The sequence below is a fragment of the Palaemon carinicauda genome, chromosome 17 (assembly GCF_036898095.1).
Source record: "Palaemon carinicauda isolate YSFRI2023 chromosome 17, ASM3689809v2, whole genome shotgun sequence".
NCBI lineage: Eukaryota > Metazoa > Arthropoda > Malacostraca > Decapoda > Palaemonidae > Palaemon > Palaemon carinicauda.
The window spans coordinates 63,180,234-63,202,606 of NC_090741.1; the positions used below are offsets into that span (position 1 = coordinate 63,180,234).

Genomic DNA, 22,373 nt, shown 5'->3' on the forward strand with positions numbered 1-22,373 from the left:
TTTTATTTAAAATAGTTCACACACACACACAATTAAATCTAGAAAGTATCCATCTATTATTGTCAGATAAGAATATAACCAATCACAGCACGCGAAGCCAACACACCCCTCCCAGCCAACCAATCAGAAAACGAGATGTATGTGGTTGTTTTCGTCTTTGGCACTTGGGTACATCAGATAACAAAAACTGAAATTAAGCACGAACTCTGCACGATGATTCCTCGTGGACCACTTGGTGCTGTGATTGGTGACGACGTAGATGTTTAAGTTCATAATCTTTATAGTGAGTGATAGTGTGATAGTATCCGTACGTAATTCCGCAGTGTAGGATACATTTTAGGATTGTTCACGCAATTGGTATGTATAGGCCTAAGCAGCCTTACTATTTTTGTATATTATTATCATTATTACTTGCTAAGGTACAACCCTAGCTGGATGAGCAAGATGCTATAAACCCAGGGGCCCTAACAGGGACAATAGCCCAGTGATGAAAGGAAACACGGAAAAATGAAATATTTTAAGAACAGTAACAACATTAAAATAAATATTTCCTATATAAACTATGAAAACTTTAACAAAACAAGAAGAGAAATTAGATAGAATAGTGTGCCCGTGTGTACCCCAAGCAAGAGAGCTCTTAACCCCCAGACAGTGGAAGACCATGGTACAGAGGCTATGACACTACCCAAGACTAGAGAACAATGATTTGATTTTGGAGTGTCTTTCTCCTAGAAGAGCTGCTTACCATAGCTAAAGTCTCTTCTACCTTAACAAGAGAAAAGTAGCCACTGAACAATTACAGTGCAGTAGTTAACCCTTTGGGTGAAGAAGAATTGTTTGGTAATCTGTGTTGTCAGGTGTATAAGGACAGAGGAGAATCTGTAATGAATAGGCCAGACTATTCAGTTTATGTGTAGGCAAAGGGAAAGTGAACCGTGACCAGAGAGAAGGATCCAATGAAGTACTGTCTGGCCAGTCAAAGGACCCCCATAACTTTAGCAGTAGTATCTCAACGGGTGGCTGGTGCCCTGGCTAACCTACTACTTAACGTATTCTTAAGGTATTAGTAAGGAAAGGTTGGGAATTGATATTGCAGGTATATCAAAATAAGGACAATCTTCTTCCGTAGATTAGGCCTATATCAAACAACTTGATTAAGGCTTTCAAGGGGGAAACTGAAGACTTTCTTATTTAGCGAGTGCTTCGATAGTGACGATTGAACAGAAAGCGAGCAATACGCATTGTGAAATGTTAAATGCTCCTGAGTCCCGAATGAACATCATAAAACGACAGTGGAAGTCCTGTAGAGAGCAGTGTTACCCCCTGCTGTGTTTCCAGATGGGTTAGTCTAAAAATCCCCAAAACTCATGATAAAAATCCCCCAAAACCAACCAAAAATCCCCATTTCCACAAATGTTTTCTTCTGATCCCGTAGACTTTTACTAATACAGAAATTACTCGCTTTAATTAATGCAAGTGCAAGCAAACTAATTGCAACAATATAAAGATTTACTCATCTTTGTTTCTTCTTCATAGAAATTTGTACAGAATACATCCCCATCAGACACCCAAAATCCCTAAATCTAGGGATAAATCCCCATATCTGGCAACACTGTAGTGTAGAGGACCAGACAAGAAGCAATTAAAGTAAAGTATCTATATCTATCCTGATATGACTATTTCAAAGATAATATCATCGAAAGATAACCCCGGGGTTGGGGGGGGGTTACACAGATAAAGTAGATATATTACTGTAGACAGTTATTACGCGGTTATACAGTACGTCTTGTAAGTAATATATATTTTTTCTTTTATTATGAAATACATACAATCTTACAATTTATAACATATATACGTCATAGTATATTTAGGATCTTTATAAAAAAAATCTTGGAGTAACCCCAAATGTAATTGGGCACAGCGTTGTGTTAACCCATGACGAGGCCCCTACTAGGCTACCCATTTCGTTGACCCCCCCCCCCCCCCCCATCCCCCTAGACAGGTCCTTGAAGTTAGAAGTAAAAGTATGGGAGCTGTACTGTCGGTGCAGGAGGTAACTAATGATAATGAATTCTCCGCAGATTGCAGCGCTTTGCACTTTCTACGCTTCTTCTAGTAGTGTGCCCACAATCACAGTTTAGTGGAGAGTGCAAGGCGGAGCTTGGAATCTGCCCCCCCCCCCCCCCCCCCACTGCGAAATTCACGTTCTCCATTCTTATAATTTACAAGATAGACCCAGGTTAGTAGTAATAATATATAAGGCTAGAGATTTTGGGCACCAGCCACCCATTGGGATGCTACCGCTAGAGAGTTATGGGGTCTTTTGACTGGCCAGAAAGTAGTACATTGGATCCTTCTCTCTGGTTACAGTTCAATTTCCCTTTGCCTACACACAAACATCGAATAGTCTGGCCTATTCTTTACATATTCTCCTCTGTCCTCATACACATGACAACACTGAGTTTACCAAACAATTTCTTCTTACTGCACTGTAATTGTTCAGTGGCCACTATCCTCTTTGTAAGGGTAGAAGAGACTCTAGTTATGATAAGCAACTCTTCTAGGAGAAGGACACTCCAAAATCATACCATTGTTCTCTAATCTTGGGTAGTGCCACAGCCTATGTACCATGGTCTTCCACTGTCTTGGGTTGGAGTTCTCTTGCTTGAGGGCACACTCGGGCACACTATTCTATCTTATTTCTCTTCCTCTTGTTTTGTTAAGGTTTTTATAGTTTATATAGGAGATGATTATTTTAATCTTGTTGCTCTTAAAATATTTTATTTTTGTTTCCTTTCCTCACTGAGCTATTTTCTCTGTTGGAGCCCCTGGGCTTATAGCATCCTGCTTTTCCAACTAGGGTTGTAACTTAGCAAGTAACAACAACAACAACAATAATAATAATAATAATAATAATAATAATAATAAATTGAATTTAAGGTGAAATCATAGTTACGGACGAAACAACTTTTTGAACAGAAAAAAAAATGCTTTTTTTTTCTGCAGTTAATAATGTGCTTTCACTGAATTTGACTTTCATTTCAACCGGAAACCCATTAGACCGTCTAAGAAGTATTTATTTCTTATTTTTTATCTTTAAGGAATCTAATGATTTTTGCTCTGCCGTGCGCTCGCCGTAAAATATAAACAAACAGCAAACTCCTAGACATGTTTAGGTACGCTGAAAAATCCTAGCAGGGTTCTGGCTGCATTTGAAAGAAGAATTGAAGAAGTCCAAACTGTGTGACTTGTGCAAAGAGGAAGAAGACACTACTGAACATTTATTTTTATGCCCAAAGTAAGAACAGCTAAAGAATGTAGAAATAAGTTTAGGTACGCTGAAAAATCCTAGCAGGGATCTGGCTGCATTTATAGGTAGGGCAATGCATATAAAAGAAGAGTTTAAGAAGTCCAAACTGATTACCACAATAGGTTGCCAAAACTGATGATAGCAAGGTGTTATCCTATCTAATTTCAAGGTAGAATAGAATAAAAGTAAAGATTGAGAACCTCCTTATGATATTAATTTATTTAAGGCACAGATAATATAAGCTTAATAACAATGATAAGAATAAGCTTAAAAGCTTTGCACCCAGGTAGTAGGTTGGCCTGGGCACCAGCCGCCCGTTGAGATACTACCGCTAGAGAGTTATGGGGTCCTTTGACTGGCCAGACAGTACTACATAGGACCCTTCTCTCTGGTTACAGTTCTTTCCCTTTGCCTACACAGACACCGAATAGTCTGGCCTATTCTTTAAAGATTCTCCTCTGTCCTCATACACCTGACAACACTGTTGATTACTAGACAATTCTTCTTCACCAGAGGGGTTAACTACTGCACTGTAATTGTTCAGTGGCTACTTTCCTCTTGGTAAGGGTAGAAGAAACTCTTTAGCTATGGAAAGCAGCTCTTCTAGGAGAAGGACACTTCAAAATTAAACCATTGTTCTCTAGTCTTGGGTAGTGCCATAGTCTCTGTACCATGGTCTTACACTGCCTTGGGTTAGAGTTCTCTTGCTTGAGGGTACACTCGGGCACACTATTCTATCTAGTTTCTCTTCCTCTTGTTCTGTTAAAGTTTTTATCGTTTAAATAGGAAATATCTATTTTAATATTGTAACTATTCCTAAAATATTTTATTTTTCCTTTTTCCTTATTTCCTTTCCTCACTGGGCTTTTTCCCTGTTGGGGCCCCTGGGCTTATAGCATCCTGCTTTTCCAAGTAGGGTTGTAGCTTAGCATTTAATAATAATAATAATAATAATAATAATAATAATAATAATAATAATAATCTATAATGTGATAGAGTGCCCGCAAACTTATTTTGCGGAGTGAGCAATAAGGAACCAGGAACCGTGTACTGGCAAACGATACATGCTGAGCTGCGAAGCTGATTATTATTATTATTATTTGCTAAGCTACAACCCTAGTTGGAAAAGCAGGATGCTATAAACCCAAGGGCTCCAACAAGGAAAATAGCCCAGTAAGGAAAGGAAACAAGTTATAAATAAAATATTTAAAGAAGAGTAACATTAAAATAAATATCTCCGATATAAACTATAAAAACTTTAACAAACCACGAGGAAGAGAAAGGAGGTAAAATAGTGTGCCTGCGTGTACCCTCAAGCAAGAGAACTCTAACCCAAGACAGTGGAAGACCATGGTACAGAAGCTATGGCACTACCCAAGACTAGAGAACAATGGTTTGATTTTGGAGTGTCCTTCTCCTAGAAGAGCTGCTTACCATTGATTAATTCTTAGATAATTAAGTTTTTGATCTGTAGTGAAAATAAGTCAGTTTCGAAAAAAGACGGACATTTTTCTATAGGAAAAACTAGATTTTTTAGTTGAAAAGCTTTTTCCGTCCGTAACTATAATAAAACCGAACTCGAATTATTCTTATTAAAATATCTTTTATCTTACTGGTAAACTTTTACGAAATGAATATCAATTATGACCCTATTAATATTTGGGGTTAATAGTTATATGGTAGGGCTAGAATACATTAAGTAAAATCTATTACTAAAGTTGATTTGCATCGTATAAATCCTAAGCTAGACCTATGTGACTGAATTTTATTGATCATATGAGACTGTTTACTTGTTTCAGCTTCATTAAATGAGATAATAATTTTTGAATTATTATTATTATTATTATTATTGCCAATAGGCGTAGGAGAAGACTATTATTATTATTATTATTATTATTATTATTATTATTATTATTATTATTATTATTATTATTATTATTATTATTATTTCGCCAACGAAGTTCGGAGGTTATATTTTTTGTGCCCATATGTCTGCTTGTTTGTTTGTCTCCCAGGAAAGGGCCTTAGATAGGACCAGGGTTAAAAGGATAGGGCTTCGACCATCGAGACCGACAAAACGAGTAGAAATGGCATAAACTTGCCAGTGACACAAGTCATTATGAATCATAGAAGTCCTCCATCAACTAGGTTCAGGAATTAAAGTAATTTTCATTTTTTTTTCTTTTGAGTTACGTATCCTGCATCAACCATCCTGCAAGTCCTAGACCTTTAGATAAAAATAGGAGCTCGGTGACCGGTCGGCCGCCTCCTCTTCATCTAAGTACTGCACTGCCATCTGGTTAAGTTTTAATAGTTGTAACTAGCCTTGCTGAAAGCGAGCTCTTAATATATAACTCAAGTTTGTATAGTTAGGAAGAATACAAATGACTTAATTTGTGATACATGATTTTTTTATTGCAGGTACAATGAAGGGATCAGCTGTATGTCGGTCATTCATGCATAGGAAGCCGTTTTCAACCATTTCCTATGCATCACTAAAACAAAATCTACAGTTTGGTGAGGTGAGCTATTGTTAATTCATATGGTGTTAAAATCTCTTGTTAATTATGTGCTTCCTTCCATTCTATGGAATCTTTCTCAGATAACTCGAAAAATTTTCTATTATAACTTAAGAATTAGCAAAATGGTACTATGGACAGATATAAAAGTAAAGCCAAAATGTTCATGGTATGAGATACAGTATTGATATAGTACTTTTTATAGCCAAGCTGCAAGGCTCAGATTCTTCTTCTTTGTCATACCATCAGATAGTTTTTAAGTCAATAGAGATTATAAGATACACCAGGTATATTTATTTCTGGTGTCCCTGTACTCTTGACAATTCATTTATTTCTCATCAAGTATCATTCATCATTTGACAAAGGTACATCATATTTATAATGCTTGTAAGTTACATTGATAAAGATACCTCATCATTTTAATGCTTGTAAGTTACTTTGATGAAGATGCCTCATCATTTAATGCTTTTAGGTTACATTGATAAGGATACATCATCATTTAATGCTTGCAAGCTACATTGATAAATAGGCTTCATCATTTTAATGTTTTTAAGTCACATTGATGAAGATACCTCATCATTTTAATGCTTGTAAGTTACATTGATGAAGATACCTCATCATTTTAATGCTTGTAATTTACATTGATGAAGATACCTCATCATTTTAATGCTTGTAAGTTACATTGATAAAGATGCCTCCTCATTTAATGCTAGTAAGTTACATTGATGAAGATACCTCATCATTTTAATGCTTGTAATTTACATTGATGAAGATACCTCATCATTTTAATGCTTGTAAGTTACATTGATGAAGATACCTCATCATTTTAATGCTTGTAAGTTACATTGATGAAGATACCTCATCATTTTAATGCTTGTAATTTACATTGATGAAGATACCTCATCATTTTAATGCTTGTAAGTTACATTGATAAAGATACTTCATCATTTTAATGCTTGTAAGTTAAATTGATGAAGATGCCTCCTCATTTTAATACTTGTAAATTACGCCGATAAAGATGCCTCGTAATTTTAATGCTTGTAAGTTACATTGATAAAGATACCTAATCATTTTAATGCTTGTAATTTACATTGATTATTTTTTTTTTTTTCAGTTTGGCCATCAGTTCAGATGGTCTAGCAGTGTCAGTCCGAGTGTTGCCAATGAGTGGGTGCAAGAGATTAAACCTTTTTCAGCGATCCCTGGTCCTCCAAGGTTACCAATTTTGGGTACCCTGTTGCCTTACAAGCTAGGTAAGTTTTATTAATGTTGATGACATTGTAATTGGAATATACAGTACAATATACTGGGTAATGTGAAGTAAATGGAGGAGGGACAGTTAGCCAGAGCAGTAATAGATATAGAATTATCAGGAGAAAGATCTACAGAAATGCCCAGAAAATAATGAAAAGTTGTTATGGAATACGACCTAGACCAATTGGGAACTGGGTAGAAAGTGCCCAAGACTGAAGACAACTCTTCTAAGGTGAAAATATGACTTAGATACTCTAGTGATGATAATATTGATATTTTTGGGTTTAGAATTGTATTTTTATGTCTTGATGGAACATCAGATAGTATACATGATTTTAAGAAAAACATATAATCTCTTATAGAGATAATGAATTGGTAATATTGTTTAGATATACTCTACAGTAGTTATGGCCTTTATTTTGTTTTTGGATGCATTAGGTAATTGTGTTGTTTTTTCTCGAGGTAAGTAATTAAACTATAGCATTTTTGGTATCTGTACTTTTTTTAATGATTGGTAGCAAAAACTTTCACTCACAGTATTTTGGGATATTTAGAGTAATCCCATATCCATGTTGTCTGGCATTCCACTGTTTGTTTACAGGATGTTATAATATTCATGCTGACCCTCTAGAAAGTCAGGTCAAAGTGCTGATTTTCCTTCTGTGTGCCTCTCTTTTTATCTACCACGCATAACTTTTCATTATAGCTACTCCTGTAAGCTTGAAAGGAGTTCAGTCAAAGTATACAAAAGTAGAATACTATGTCTATCTGCCCATTCCTTTTTGTCTTATGGTAATCTCAACTCCTCTAACATGTCTGAGGAGTTGTCATTAAAATTTGTTACAACATATAGTCATCAAACTTTAATGCAAATGAGATCATATATTTTTCTCCCCATCATTGTACCTGCTTTGCAAAGTGAGATTTTGAAAAGATGAGTCTTCATATCTTTATATTTATGAATCATGTCAAGTGACATCAAGGCTTGGGACTTTGACCGTGACCGTACTTTGAATTAGAAATGGCTGATAAAGATGCTAGTTCATTTGCTTGAGAAATATAAAATAACTTTTGATACAATTACCGGTACAGTATATGTGAAGGCTAAAGAAGAAAAGTTAGTTTCTGTTTTTTTTAATTTAGTAATTTGATTTCAATTTTACGTATAAAATATCTAGAAATTTTCTAGTTCTCAGATAATGTCATAACTGACACAATGATGTTGAAGCCTTGTTAATTATTATTCGTGTCATTTTTAGCATATTTTAACAGATGACACCCCCTAACAGGTATTAAAAAGCTACAGACATACCATGAAGATGTATATGATCTCTGTGTAATTTTGAGCATATTTTAAAAGATGACATCCTCTCGCAGATATTAAGAAGCTATGAACATACCATAAAGATGTATATGATCTCTGTCTAATTTTTAGCATATTTTAAAAGATGACATCCTCTCGCAGATATTAAGAAGCTATGAACATACCATAAAGATGTATATGATCTCTGTCTAATTTTTAGCATATTTTAAAAGATGACATCCTCTCGCAGGTATCAAAAAGCTACCGACGTACCATAAAGACGTTTGTGATCTCTTTGAGAAATACGGCCCAGTTGTTCGAGAAGCCTTTGGTTCGCACATCATCATTCATTTGTTTGATCCGTCCGATATCCGACAAGTATACGAAACTGATGGGAGGACGCCCCACGTACCTCCCTTGCAGGAAACGACTCAGTTTTACCGGAAACAGAAAGATATGTCTCTTGGGCTTGGAAACATGTGAGTCTCCATACTATTATCATTATTATTATTATTATTATTTTTATTATTAATATTATTATAACCAAACAAGTTTATCTTATTGTTATTATTATTATTATTATTGTTGTTATTGTTATTATTATTTTTATTATTATTATTATCAAACAATTATTATTATTATTATTATTATTATTATTATTATTGTAACCAAACAATTATTATCATTGTTATTATTAATGATAATAATAATAATAATAATAATAATAATATTAATAATAATAATATTATTATTAACAAACAATTATTATTATTATTATTATTATTATTATTATTATTATTATTATTATTATTATTATTATTATTATTATTATTATTATTATTATTATTATTATTACTACCAAACAATTCTTCTTTGCTCAAGGGTTTAACTACTGCACTGTAATTGTTCAATGGCTACTTTCCTCTTGGTAAGGGTAGAAGAGACTCTTTAGCTATGGTAAACAGCTCCTCTATGAGAAGGACACTCCAAAATCAAACCATTGTTCTCTAGTCTTGGGTAGTGCCATAGCCTCTATACCATGGTCTTCCACAGTGATGGGGTAGAGTTCTCTTGCTTGAATGTGCACTCAGGCACACTGGGCTATCTTATTTACCTTCCTCTTGATTTTTTTAAGTTATTATAGTTTACATATGAAAGATCTATTTTGATATTGTTACTGTTCTTAGAGTATTTTTATTTTAATTGTTTAATAATTTTCTTATAGTTTGTTTATTTCCTGGTTTCCTTTCCTCACTGTGCCATTTTTCCCAGTTGAAATCCTTGGGCTTAGAGCATCTTGCTTTTCCAACTAGGGTTGTAGATTAGTTAGTAATATTAATAATAGCCCAGTGGGGAAAAGAAATAAAGAAATAAATAAAATACAAGAGAAGTAATGAATAATTGAAATAAAATATTTTAAGAATAGTAACAACACTGAAATAGATCTTTCTTGTACAAACCATAAATCATTTGAACTTCTAAAGTTCCACCGTTTCAACCATATCAAGAAGATCGTTCCACAAGGTTGAGTTTTAGCCTAACTTCCAAGTAACTTTTGGTTATATGAATAACAAAACTATTGCCTAACCACAAAGTAATAACTTAAGTATCTGGGCTAATGTTCGTATTGATACGAATTTTGTAGATTTCTACGGAAAATGAATTTTATTTAATCATGTGAACCCTCTTTTCAGGCTCAAGAGGGCGCTGGAATTGTTTCCCCTCTTATTTTCTTGAGTGATGCCCCCTTTTTTAGAGTGACACCCCTTTTTATTTTGACATTTGGTAGTCTTTTTAGCAAATGTCAAAATAAAAGGGGGTGTCACTCAAGAAAAAAAGGGGGCATCACTCAAGAAAATAAGAGGGGAAACAGTTACAGCATCCTTCGTGTGAACCTTCTTTTCAGGCTCTAAAGGATGCTGGAATTGTTTCCCGTCTTATTTTCTTGAGTGATGCCCCCTTTTTTTGAGTGACACCCCTTTTTATTTTGACATTTGCTAGTCTTTTTAGCAAATGTCAAAATAAAAGGGGGTGTCACTCAAGAAAAAAAGGGGGCATCACTCAAGAAAATAAGAGGGGAAACAGTTACAGCATCCTTCGTGTGAACCTTCTTTTCAGGCTCTAAAGGATGCTGGAATTGTTTCCCGTCTTATTTTCTTGAGTGATGCCCCCTTTTTTTGAGTGACACCCCTTTTTATTTTGACATTTGCTAGTCTTTTTAGCAAATGTCAAAATAAAAGGGGGTGTCACTCAAGAAAAAAAGGGGGCATCACTCAAGAAAATAAGAGGGGAAACAGTTACAGCATCCTTCGTGTGAACCTTCTTTTCAGGCTCTAAAGGATGCTGGAATTGTTTCCCGTCTTATTTTCTTGAGTGATGCCCCCTTTTTTTGAGTGACACCCCTTTTTATTTTGACATTTGGTAGTCTTTTTAGCAAATGTCAAAATAAAAGGGGATTTCACTCAAGAAAAAAAGGGGGCATCACTCAAGAAAATAAGAGGGGAAACAGTTACAGCATCCTTCGTGTGAACCTTCTTTTCAGGCTCTAAAGGATGCTGGAATTGTTTCCCGTCTTATTTTCTTGAGTGATGCCCCCTTTTTTTGAGTGACACCCCTTTTTATTTTGACATTTGGTAGTCTTTTTAGCAAATGTCAAAATAAAAGGGGGTGTCACTCAAGAAAAAAAGGGGGCATCACTCAAGAAAATAAGAGGGGAAACAGTTACAGCATCCTTCGTGTGAACCTTCTTTTCAGGCTCTAAAGGATGCTGGAATTGTTTCCCGTCTTATTTTCTTGAGTGATGCCCCCTTTTTTTGAGTGACACCCCTTTTTATTTTGACATTTGCTAGTCTTTTTAGCAAATGTCAAAATAAAAGGGGGTGTCACTCAAGAAAAAAAGGGGGCATCACTCAAGAAAATAAGAGGGGAAACAGTTACAGCATCCTTCGTGTGAACCTTCTTTTCAGGCTCTAAAGGATGCTGGAATTGTTTCCCGTCTTATTTTCTTGAGTGATGCCCCCTTTTTTTGAGTGACACCCCTTTTTATTTTGACATTTGCTAGTCTTTTTAGCAAATGTCAAAATAAAAGGGGGTGTCACTCAAGAAAAAAAGGGGGCATCACTCAAGAAAATAAGAGGGGAAACAGTTACAGCATCCTTCGTGTGAACCTTCTTTTCAGGCTCTAAAGGATGCTGGAACTGTTTCCCGTCTTATTTTCTTGAGTGATGCCCCCTTTTTTTGAGTGACACCCCTTTTTATTTTGACATTTGCTAGTCTTTTTAGCAAATGTCAAAATAAAAGGGGGTGTCACTCAAGAAAAAAAGGGGGCATCACTCAAGAAAATAAGAGGGGAAACAGTTACAGCATCCTTCGTGTGAACCTTCTTTTCAGGCTCTAAAGGATGCTGGAATTGTTTCCCGTCTTATTTTCTTGAGTGATGCCCCCTTTTTTTGAGTGACACCCCTTTTTATTTTGACATTTGCTAGTCTTTTTAGCAAATGTCAAAATAAAAGGGGGTGTCACTCAAGAAAAAAAGGGGGCATCACTCAAGAAAATAAGAGGGGAAACAGTTACAGCATCCTTCGTGTGAACCTTCTTTTCAGGCTCTAAAGGATGCTGGAATTGTTTCCCGTCTTATTTTCTTGAGTGATGCCCCCTTTTTTTGAGTGACACCCCTTTTTATTTTGACATTTGCTAGTCTTTTTAGCAAATGTCAAAATAAAAGGGGGTGTCACTCAAGAAAAAAAGGGGGCATCACTCAAGAAAATAAGAGGGGAAACAGTTACAGCATCCTTCGTGTGAACCTTCTTTTCAGGCTCTAAAGGATGCTGGAATTGTTTCCCGTCTTATTTTCTTGAGTGATGCCCCCTTTTTTTGAGTGACACCCCTTTTTATTTTGACATTTGCTAGTCTTTTTAGCAAATGTCAAAATAAAAGGGGGTGTCACTCAAGAAAAAAAGGGGGCATCACTCAAGAAAATAAGAGGGGAAACAGTTACAGCATCCTTCGTGTGAACCTTCTTTTCAGGCTCTAAAGGATGCTGGAATTGTTTCCCGTCTTATTTTCTTGAGTGATGCCCCCTTTTTTTGAGTGACACCCCTTTTTATTTTGACATTTGCTAGTCTTTTTAGCAAATGTCAAAATAAAAGGGGGTGTCACTCAAGAAAAAAAGGGGGCATCACTCAAGAAAATAAGAGGGGAAACAGTTACAGCATCCTTCGTGTGAACCTTCTTTTCAGGCTCTAAAGGATGCTGGAATTGTTTCCCGTCTTATTTTCTTGAGTGATGCCCCCTTTTTTTGAGTGACACCCCTTTTTATTTTGACATTTGGTAGTCTTTTTAGCAAATGTCAAAATAAAAGGGGGTGTCACTCAAGAAAAAAAGGGGGCATCACTCAAGAAAATAAGAGGGGAAACAGTTACAGCATCCTTCGTGTGAACCTTCTTTTCAGGCTCTAAAGGATGCTGGAACTGTTTCCCGTCTTATTTTCTTGAGTGATGCCCCCTTTTTTTGAGTGACACCCCTTTTTATTTTGACATTTGCTAGTCTTTTTAGCAAATGTCAAAATAAAAGGGGGTGTCACTCAAGAGAAAAAGGGGGCATCACTCAAGAAAATAAGAGGGGAAACAGTTACAGCATCCTTCGTGTGAACCTTCTTTTCAGGCTCTAAAGGATGCTGGAATTGTTTCCCGTCTTATTTTCTTGAGTGATGCCCCCTTTTTTTGAGTGACACCCCTTTTTATTTTGACATTTGCTAGTCTTTTTAGCAAATGTCAAAATAAAAGGGGGTGTCACTCAAGAAAAAAAGGGGGCATCACTCAAGAAAATAAGAGGGGAAACAGTTACAGCATCCTTCGTGTGAACCTTCTTTTCAGGCTCTAAAGGATGCTGGAATTGTTTCCCGTCTTATTTTCTTGAGTGATGCCCCCTTTTTTTGAGTGACACCCCTTTTTATTTTGACATTTGCTAGTCTTTTTAGCAAATGTCAAAATAAAAGGGGGTGTCACTCAAGAAAAAAAGGGGGCATCACTCAAGAAAATAAGAGGGGAAACAGTTACAGCATCCTTCGTGTGAACCTTCTTTTCAGGCTCTAAAGGATGCTGGAATTGTTTCCCGTCTTATTTTCTTGAGTGATGCCCCCTTTTTTTGAGTGACACCCCTTTTTATTTTGACATTTGCTAGTCTTTTTAGCAAATGTCAAAATAAAAGGGGGTGTCACTCAAGAAAAAAAGGGGGCATCACTCAAGAAAATAAGAGGGGAAACAGTTACAGCATCCTTCGTGTGAACCTTCTTTTCAGTCTCTAAAGGATGCTGGAACTGTTTCCCCTCTTATTTTCTTGAGTGATGCCCCCTTTTTTTCTTGAGTGACACCTCCTTTTATTTTGACATTTGCTAAAAAGACTACCAAATGTCAAAATAAAAAGGGGTGTCACTCAAAAAAAAGGGGGCATCACTCAAGAAAATAAGAGGGGAAACAGTTCCAGCATCCTTTAGAGACTGAAAAGAAGGTTCACACGAAGGATGCTGTAACTGTTTCCCCTCTTATTTCTTGAGTGATGCCCCCTTTTATTTTTTATGTGGATGATGGCTGTGTGCTTTAAACTTCATCCCAACCTATGTTTCTCTTCCTGACTTGAAATGTATGAATTCAGAATATGGGTAAAGTGCAGATAAATTTAGTGCTAGCGGACACACGAACATAAGCGATGTCAGGCAGGGCAACCGATCGGGACTACGTTCTACCCCAAAGCCAAAGCAAAGGCCTTCAAAAAGAAGGCAACCGTACTTACCACATACAAATGGAAAAAAAAGTATGTTAATTGTTGGGCAGTTACTTTTACTTTTTTACTTTTAGGGGTTTATTTCTCGCCTTCCATCAGACACTAAGAGTCTGTTCAGGCGGGCCTTGATGTGTGAAAATAATTTCTTTCCAGTTTATATTTTACTCAGTATCTTTTCAGTATTCGCTAGCATTTGTATTCAGGCTTAATAGTTTTCTGATCACTATCATAACACTTTCCAAAGAGATAAGTCTTCAGGTTTTTCTTGAAAGCTGACACATTTTTGGTAGTCTTGACATCAAGTGGAAGGTCGTTGAAGAGTCGGTGCAGCATAACAAAAACTTCTTCCTCCTATTGCATGATTCACACTAATTTCGAATAGTCTATATGGGTCATCAGCATGTCTAACCCGTACAGCAGCACTAGTAGCTTGAGGGTAGGGGACCAAGCAATCACGAAAAGTTACTATGTGATTGACTAAAAGGATTATGGTTTGGAATAGTTAGGATGTTATTTAAGGTGTCACTTTATCCTTTTTTTTGTTTTTTTTTGTATTTTGTTTACAGGTTTGGGAAGTTACAGTACAGTAGAAGTTTGAATTTGAATACAGTAAAACTCTAGAGTAACTTGATTATTTTTTCTTAATACAAGAAAGGCTTCGTTAATTGTAATAGGACTATGAATGGGGTTTATTTGTCTCTTAAATTAATTTGTATAAATCATTGTAAATATAGTCAATTCTTTTTAGCGAGGCAAATTTGCACCGACTCGCAGGGGTGCCCTTTTAGCTCGGAAAAGTTTCCTGATCGCTGATTGGTTGGACAAGATAATTCTAACCAATCAGCTAACAGGAAACGTTTTCCGAGCTAAATGGTCACCGCTGCGAGTCGGTGCAAATGCACCTCATTAAAAAAAATTGAGTATAATATAAAGAGAAGGAAAGGGAAATTTACAGATTCCTCTAAGAATTCATGACAATACATGGTAGTGAAGAAATCTATACTCAATTTTTTTTAATGAGACGCATTTGCACTGACTCGCAGCAGTGCCCTTTTAGCTCGGAAAAAGTTTCCTGATCGTTTATTGGTTAGAATTATCTTGTTCAACCAATCAGCGATCAAGAAACTTTTCCGAGCTAAAAGGCCACCCCTGCGAGTCGGTGAAAATCTGCCTCACTAAAAAGAATTGACTATAGTCTTTTGACGTTCATTAAGTTTTGGAAAGGAGAACCAAAATACCAATGATTTAGGAAGTCATCAGCTTGCTAGTATGGAGCATGAAGGAAATTTTAGGAAAGTGATCTCCTTCAATCTCATTTCCTGATCTAGATATTCATCTTTGGCACCGTCGTTCAATGAGTTCATTATGCATAAGATTTTTCATAACTCTGACCATCCTTTACATTCAGATCTCCCTGGACAATTCTATCCTGTTCGTAATACTAGGCACGCAGTTAATTCTAATAGCCAGGCCTTCTCCATCATGAGGCTTAATACTACACAGTATTCTAGGAGTTTCAATTCCAGCTGCGACCAAGTTGTGGAATGATCTTATTAATCGGGTGGTTGAATCAGTAGAACTTCATAAGTTCAAAGTTGCAGCAAATGTTTTTATGTTGAACAGGCTGACATAAGTCTTTTTATAGTTTATATATGACACATCTGTTTTGACGTTGTTACTGTTTTTAGAGTTATTTATTGTTAATTTCTTCTCATCAATTATTTATTTCCTTATTTCCTTTCCTGACTGGGCTATTTTTCCCTATTGGAGCCCTTGGGCTTATAGCATCTTGCTTTTCCAACTAAGATTGTAGCTTGGTTAATAATAATAATAATAATAATAATAATAATAATAATAATAATAATAATAATAATTCCTATACTCTGTACATTCTTTTCAGAAATGGCGAAGACTGGTTTAAGTTGCGCCGTGCTGTTCGGCAAATGATGCTGCGTCCCAAGGAGGTTGGCTATTACTATCCCCTGCAGGATGGCGTCGCCAGACAAGCCGTGGATCAAATTCAGAAGGCTGTCGATAGCAATGGAGTTGTCACAGACTTGCATTTACTGGTTGGAAAATGGATACTTGAGTGTGAGTGTACATGTTATGTATTTTAACTAAAATTCATATATACAAGTACATATCTTTAATCTTTTTTTTTCAGGCCAGCAGAGGTTATGCTATTGTATCCCGTTTGCATTTAATTTCCGATGAAAGTATCTTTTGGGAAATTCATTATAGGCCTACTCAATTTTTTTTTAATGAGGGGCATTTGCACTGACTCGCAGCGGTGTCCTTTTAGCTCGGAAAAAAGTTTCCTGCTAACTGATTGGTTAGGATTATCTTGTCCAACCAATCAGCGATCAGGAAACTCTTCCGAGCTAGAAGGGCACCCATCCGAGTGGGTGCAAATCTGCCTCACTAAAAAGAATTGATTATAGTTATGCCTTTCAAGTATTGTGTGGATAGCTGAGTATGGTAAGGCAATATAATGCATTGTATTAAGCTTATTTATTGTTTCTAATGGGCAAAATCATCTTGTTTCCCCTCTGAGTATAATGGGTAGAGCCTCAGCTAGAGTTGCCAACTTGGATATAAGAGTAAGAAATATTTGCTTTATTTACAACTTGAATTTTCTAATTCATTCAGTGCAGTATTTCATCTGAGTACTGTAATGTCGGGTATGTACGGTACAGTACATGTTTTGAAATTATATAACACTGATACTGACTTTGAATTTCAAGATATTTGCAGTATGAAAGTTTGATAGTTCAATTATAATGTAATGGCTTTTCTTAGCTGCTGGTATGTGCTGTTTTGAGAAATCACTCGGGAGTTTTCGTAATGGTGAAAGTGGAGAACTAGCACATAAACTGGTCGAAGCAAACATCGATATTTTCAAGGTAGGTCTACCGCACTCGGTTGAAATGAAAATATGTGCAAGGGACACTTGCAATTTATTAGTGATATACACATTTTTATTTTTTTTTATTTTTGGAATAGATACTATTTTTAATCACATTTAAGACATTGGATAAACATAAAGAATTGTCTAATATATTTGTTTTCATATCGTACGCTGTTATAAAAATCCTGCTTATAATTTGGTTAGCCAGTTTCCACGTGGATAGGTAATATATATGTATTTTCCTATAATATTTATAATGTTAAATTTTCTTTATCACTAGCATTGTTGTCTCGTAGTCTACCCTAAAATGGTTAATAATTTTGTGTTGTTATTGGTATTTTTACTAGTAGTGATAGTAGTGACAGGATGGGAAACATATTTTATAATAGTACCTGACTATTTATCTTACTAACGAAGCAGTGTTGATTTAAGAACCTATACATAATATAATATACATAAAATCTAATCTACATCTAACACTGACTAATGAACCAAGTATTAATTTTTTATGTGTTGGAGTTGAATTCAACACAAAATATTCGGTTGTTCTACTATCTTAATTTTTTCAGTTGTCTGCCGAGTTAAAATTTTCCCTGCGACTGTATCGTTTCTTCCAGACTCCTAAGTACCATAAGTTGCATGCCATTGAAGATTTCTTTTATGGGTAAGGTTTTTAATCTTTTCTGTACAGCACATTTTTCTTTGAGTGATATAAGATCAATAGTGATAAATGAATAAAAGTCATAGTATAGTTCAGTTGTGATGGATAGGAACTTGAAAATAGATTCTTATGAAGGCTATAAGGAATTACTTAGTTCAATTGTGATGGATAGGAATTTGGAAATAGATTCTTATGAAGGCTATAAGGAATTACTTAGTTCAATTGTGATGGATAGGAACTTGAAAATAGATTCTTATGAAGGCTATAAGGAATTAAGTTAGTTCAGTTGTGATGGATAGGAACTTGGAAATAGATTCTTATGAAGGCTATAAGGAATTAGGTTAGTTCAGTTGTAAAGGATAGGAACTGGGTAGAATTTGAAAATAGATTCTTATGAAGGCTATAAGGAATTAGGTTGTAGGATAAGATAACCAGTGGCAGGATAATAAATAATTCTGGGGGATGCACTATATAGGTTTCGTGTATTTTCACTGATACATTAAACAAAAAGCCTGATATTTTTCTTCAGGAGCATTCTAGAGATTAAACATTGTTATTATTATTATTATCATAATCATTATTATTATCATCATAATCATTATTATTAGTTAAGCTACGACCCTAGTTGGAAATGCAGGATGCTTTAAGCACAAGGGCTCCAGCAGGAAAAATAGCTCAGTGAGGAAAGGAAATAAGGAGACATAGAATAATATGCATGAATGTACCCTCAAGCAAGAGAACTTTAACCCAAGATGAAGGAAGCCCGTGATACAGAAGCTATAGCTCTACCCAAGACTAGAGAACAATGGTTTAGTTTTGGTGTGCCTTCTCCTAGAAGAACTGCTTACCATAGCTAAAAGAGTCTCTTCTACCTTAAACAAGTGGAAAATAGCCATTGGACAATCACAGTGCAGTAAAGAAGAATTATTTGGTTATCTTAATGTTGCCAGGTGTATGAGGAAAGAGGAGAATGCGTAAAGAATAGGCCAGACTATTCATTGTATGTGTAGGCAAAGGAAAAATGAGCCATAACCATAAAGGGATCCCATGTAGTACTATCTAGCCAATCAAAGGACCAAAGAACTCTCTAGCAGTAGTATTTCAACAGGTGGCTGGTGCCTTGGACAACCTACTTCTGAATTATGGCTGCAGAATACAGTGATTATTTTTCATATGGAATGGACCTTCACCAAAACTTGGGAAGAAATGAATGAGTTGAAGATTCAAGCCCTTCATGACTCTAATGTTTGATCAGGGCTGGTGATCTGAAATGTCTATGATGGCTCTGTCATGCTTGTTCGTAATGGTGTGTGCCAGGAGATAATCACCATATGGACATACAGAATTTATTCTGTTACAAGAGAAAGCATGATTCTCCTGGCTTTAGCGACTACTTGTGTGAAATTTTCTGTGGGTAAAAAGTTGATGGCTTTAAGGACCCATTCCTACTAGTTGGTAATGAGGAATGTCCCTAAGAATTATTTCTTATATCATTGTCAGACGTTGAAAAGGTTACATTAGTTTGGTGTAATCGGATAAGGAGAAACTGTGTAAAGTTTTCATCAAATGGCCATAACCTTTTAGCATTCTTCAATACTCCATGCAAATCTTGATATCCAGCCACTGTTGCAATAGCAATTAGGAAGTTGGAAAGCTGACTGATTGGACCATCCATCCTATCCCTCACTCTAAAATCTGCTGCTAATGATTCCTTGTTAGGTTGCAATGGCTAAAAGAACACTATGAAACAGGGGAAGTGGGTCTTGATGCTTGGAGCAGATGTAGCAAGCGTTGTTGAGATCTTCCTGTCTTTGGGTGTCCTAGGGACTATGATTATCACATCTAGTTATGTCTGGATTTACAAGAGAAAACGAGTTATCAAGACATCAAGAAGCACCCCCTTCTATGACAGAAGTTACTGAGGCATGGCACTGCCACATTGCTAAGAATTTGTCCCATTCTTTGAGTTACTATAGGGGGAAGAGCTTCTATCATTGAAGAGTCTGAATTAAAAGTTTCTTGTGTATGATGGCATTGTGGTTGCGATTATGATCAATTGATGTGTGCTTGACTAGCAAACTCAGCTGCATAGGTATGCATTGGGGTTGGAATGTACACCAATATAGCAATTTCAGCTTTTAATTGACTTCTCTGTGAGAATGATCCTCCTAGGATGTGTCTGCACATCTGCTTGAACGGCCAAAGGTGTTGGACTCTCGTGCAAAACTTGATTTTTGTTAACCAGAGGCTGGAAATGGAATAACCTTTAATTCGGAGGCTGAGAGAGTAGGTCCATCCCAAGGCCAATATAGAGGAGGTCAGGCGGTGAGGAGATTTACAGTGACTCACCTCTCTCAGCGGCCCTCAAATCACCCCCATGCGGTCAAAACAAACCACGATCTTGTCTTTCGGGCCTCATCTCTGGGCAGATGAGGCCCGCTAATTTGCCTCGGGCATTTCTCTCCGCCCGACCTCCTCTATATTGGCCTTGGTCCATCCAAACATGCAACCTGGGAGGCAGTAAAGGCGGACCAGCTGGAGGTAAATCCGTAGCATATGCAGTCACCAGTCAGTAAAGTGGAAGAGGCAGTGGTAGCTGGCAGTGGCTTTGCTTGAATCACTAGAGCAACATAGGTAGCAGGAGCAGGGAGAGTCACAGGCACAAGAGGAACGGCATGTGCAACAGGCGCTTCCCGAGTAGCAAACAGCACCAAAATCACAGTACTGTAACTGAAGATATTTAATTCATTTGGAACTGCTGGATCAGCAAAGTTAACGTATGGCATAGGATTTGCAGTAGCTGAATGCAAAGGTACAATTAACGTTGCCTCATTACCAGAAACGGAAGCAGTGGATAAAGCAAGTGTAGCATAAAAATACCATTCAGGAGTTTCTGAGGCAGAAACAAAAATAGGTACCCAGACAGATATCAGGCTCATCAACGAGTAACTGTCCCTCTTCTATCTTAACCAAATAAGAGTTAAGTCCATTGTTCAACCAAATAATAGAAGACTTTGATTCTGAACCAGAAGCTAGGGTCATAATGGCACGTTTATCCATCCTTGACTGGGAGTATCTCTTTTTCAAGTGATAGGACACATCACTCGTAAGTGATAGGTGTCTTTGCTACGTTGCCTCACAACCTTACCAACTCATCATGTAATATGTAGACTGTATCTACGTGGAGTACGGTATTTTGTATAAAATACTGTACTGTGAATACATTTTTACTTTTTTTTTTTAATAAAAGTATGGATATTTTTCCTAAGACAATTGTAACAGCAAAAAATAAAAAGGTAAAAAACTGTACAACACCACTAACTGTTTATGAAGTTCTAGGCAGTGAAATCTCCTGACACATGTTGCATTCGTTAAGGCGCAGTATTAGTATTCAGTATTGAACATAAGGTTTACATGTATATGTCCTCTTATATACACAATACAGTACATAAATCCTTACATAACTTGGAAGCTGTTGCTTGACAAATGCACGTTGGAGATGCTTTGGCAAGGAATGATGCTTGGAGACTGAGACAGAGTCAGCCAGAGAAATGGCATTGTGCAGGGAGCAAGATGGTGGGAGGGCCAGGTGCAAAGAAGCACAGGTTGTTTGAAAAGCTTCTCGTACCAGTCTTAACTGTGAGATTTCGCAAAGAATCTAAATTTCATTTAAAATATTAAGCAGATCTTAGTACCATGGAATATTTAAACCACGATGCCAGACCCACTATGACTACACAGCTTCATTACTATTTGTGTTTAGAAGGCAGAGACGAATGTTTTTGAGAAAATTTGGGAAAGTGTAACAGTAGAAGTGTGGTGAAGCAATCGTTCTTTTTAATATTTGAAAGTTCTAGAACACTATCTTTGTGAGTATGCTATGTGCACTTATATTTCACATTCTAGTAAGTATGAGTATATTAAAAAGAATGATATTTTTTAAGAAAAGTCAGCAGGTATAAAAGCCTGTTATAAGAAACCGTATATAATAATTTCCTCTTATTTTGTTAAAGTTTTATAGTTTATATAGGAAATTTTCATTTTAATGTTGTTACTCTTCTTAAAATATTTTATTTTTCATTGTTTCCTTTCCTCACTGGGCTGTTTTCCCTGTTTGGGCCCCCTGGGCTTGTAGCGTCCTGCTTTTCCGGCTGCGGTTGTGGCTGGGCAAGTAATGATAGTAATAATAGTAATATATCTGTTTTGACATTGTTACTGTTTTTAGAATGATTTATTGTTAATTTGTTCTCATCATTTATTTATTTCCTTATTTCCATTCCTCACTGGGCTATTTTTCCCTATTGGAGCCCTTGGGTTTATAGCATCTTGCTTTTCCAACTAGGGTTGTAGATGGGCCAGTAATAATAATAATAATAATAATAATAATAATAATAATAATACATTGCGTAGTGCACTGCATAATTTTGGGATAATTAACTTTGAACTTATACTTGAACTTATTCGCAATACTAGTCTCTCTCTCTCTCTCTCTCTCTCTCTCTCTCTCTCTCTCTCTCTCTCTCTCTCTCTCTCTCTCTCTCTTGTAAGTACGTGTAATTAAACTACAGTGCAGTACGCACTTTGAAGTACTGTACTGTACTGTATTGTTTAAGTAATGTTCATACTTTGATTTTATC

The 22,373-nt window shown here is 36.2% G+C and overlaps 1 protein-coding gene across 1 annotated transcript in view; it reads left to right on the forward strand.

The window, feature by feature from the left end:
- The first annotated feature begins 235 nt into the window (after positions 1-235).
- Positions 236-22,373, forward strand: part of LOC137656825 (probable cytochrome P450 CYP44) — an 82,774-nt gene continuing 60,636 nt past the window's right edge. The window contains exons 1-7 of the mRNA XM_068391146.1: positions 236-357; positions 5,732-5,832; positions 6,944-7,082; positions 8,637-8,865; positions 16,068-16,258; positions 16,967-17,070; positions 17,645-17,739. Coding sequence (XP_068247247.1) covers positions 5,737-5,832; positions 6,944-7,082; positions 8,637-8,865; positions 16,068-16,258; positions 16,967-17,070; positions 17,645-17,739 — 854 coding nt within the window. The 5' untranslated portion in view covers positions 236-357; positions 5,732-5,736. The remainder of the gene's footprint in view (positions 358-5,731; positions 5,833-6,943; positions 7,083-8,636; positions 8,866-16,067; positions 16,259-16,966; positions 17,071-17,644; positions 17,740-22,373) is intronic.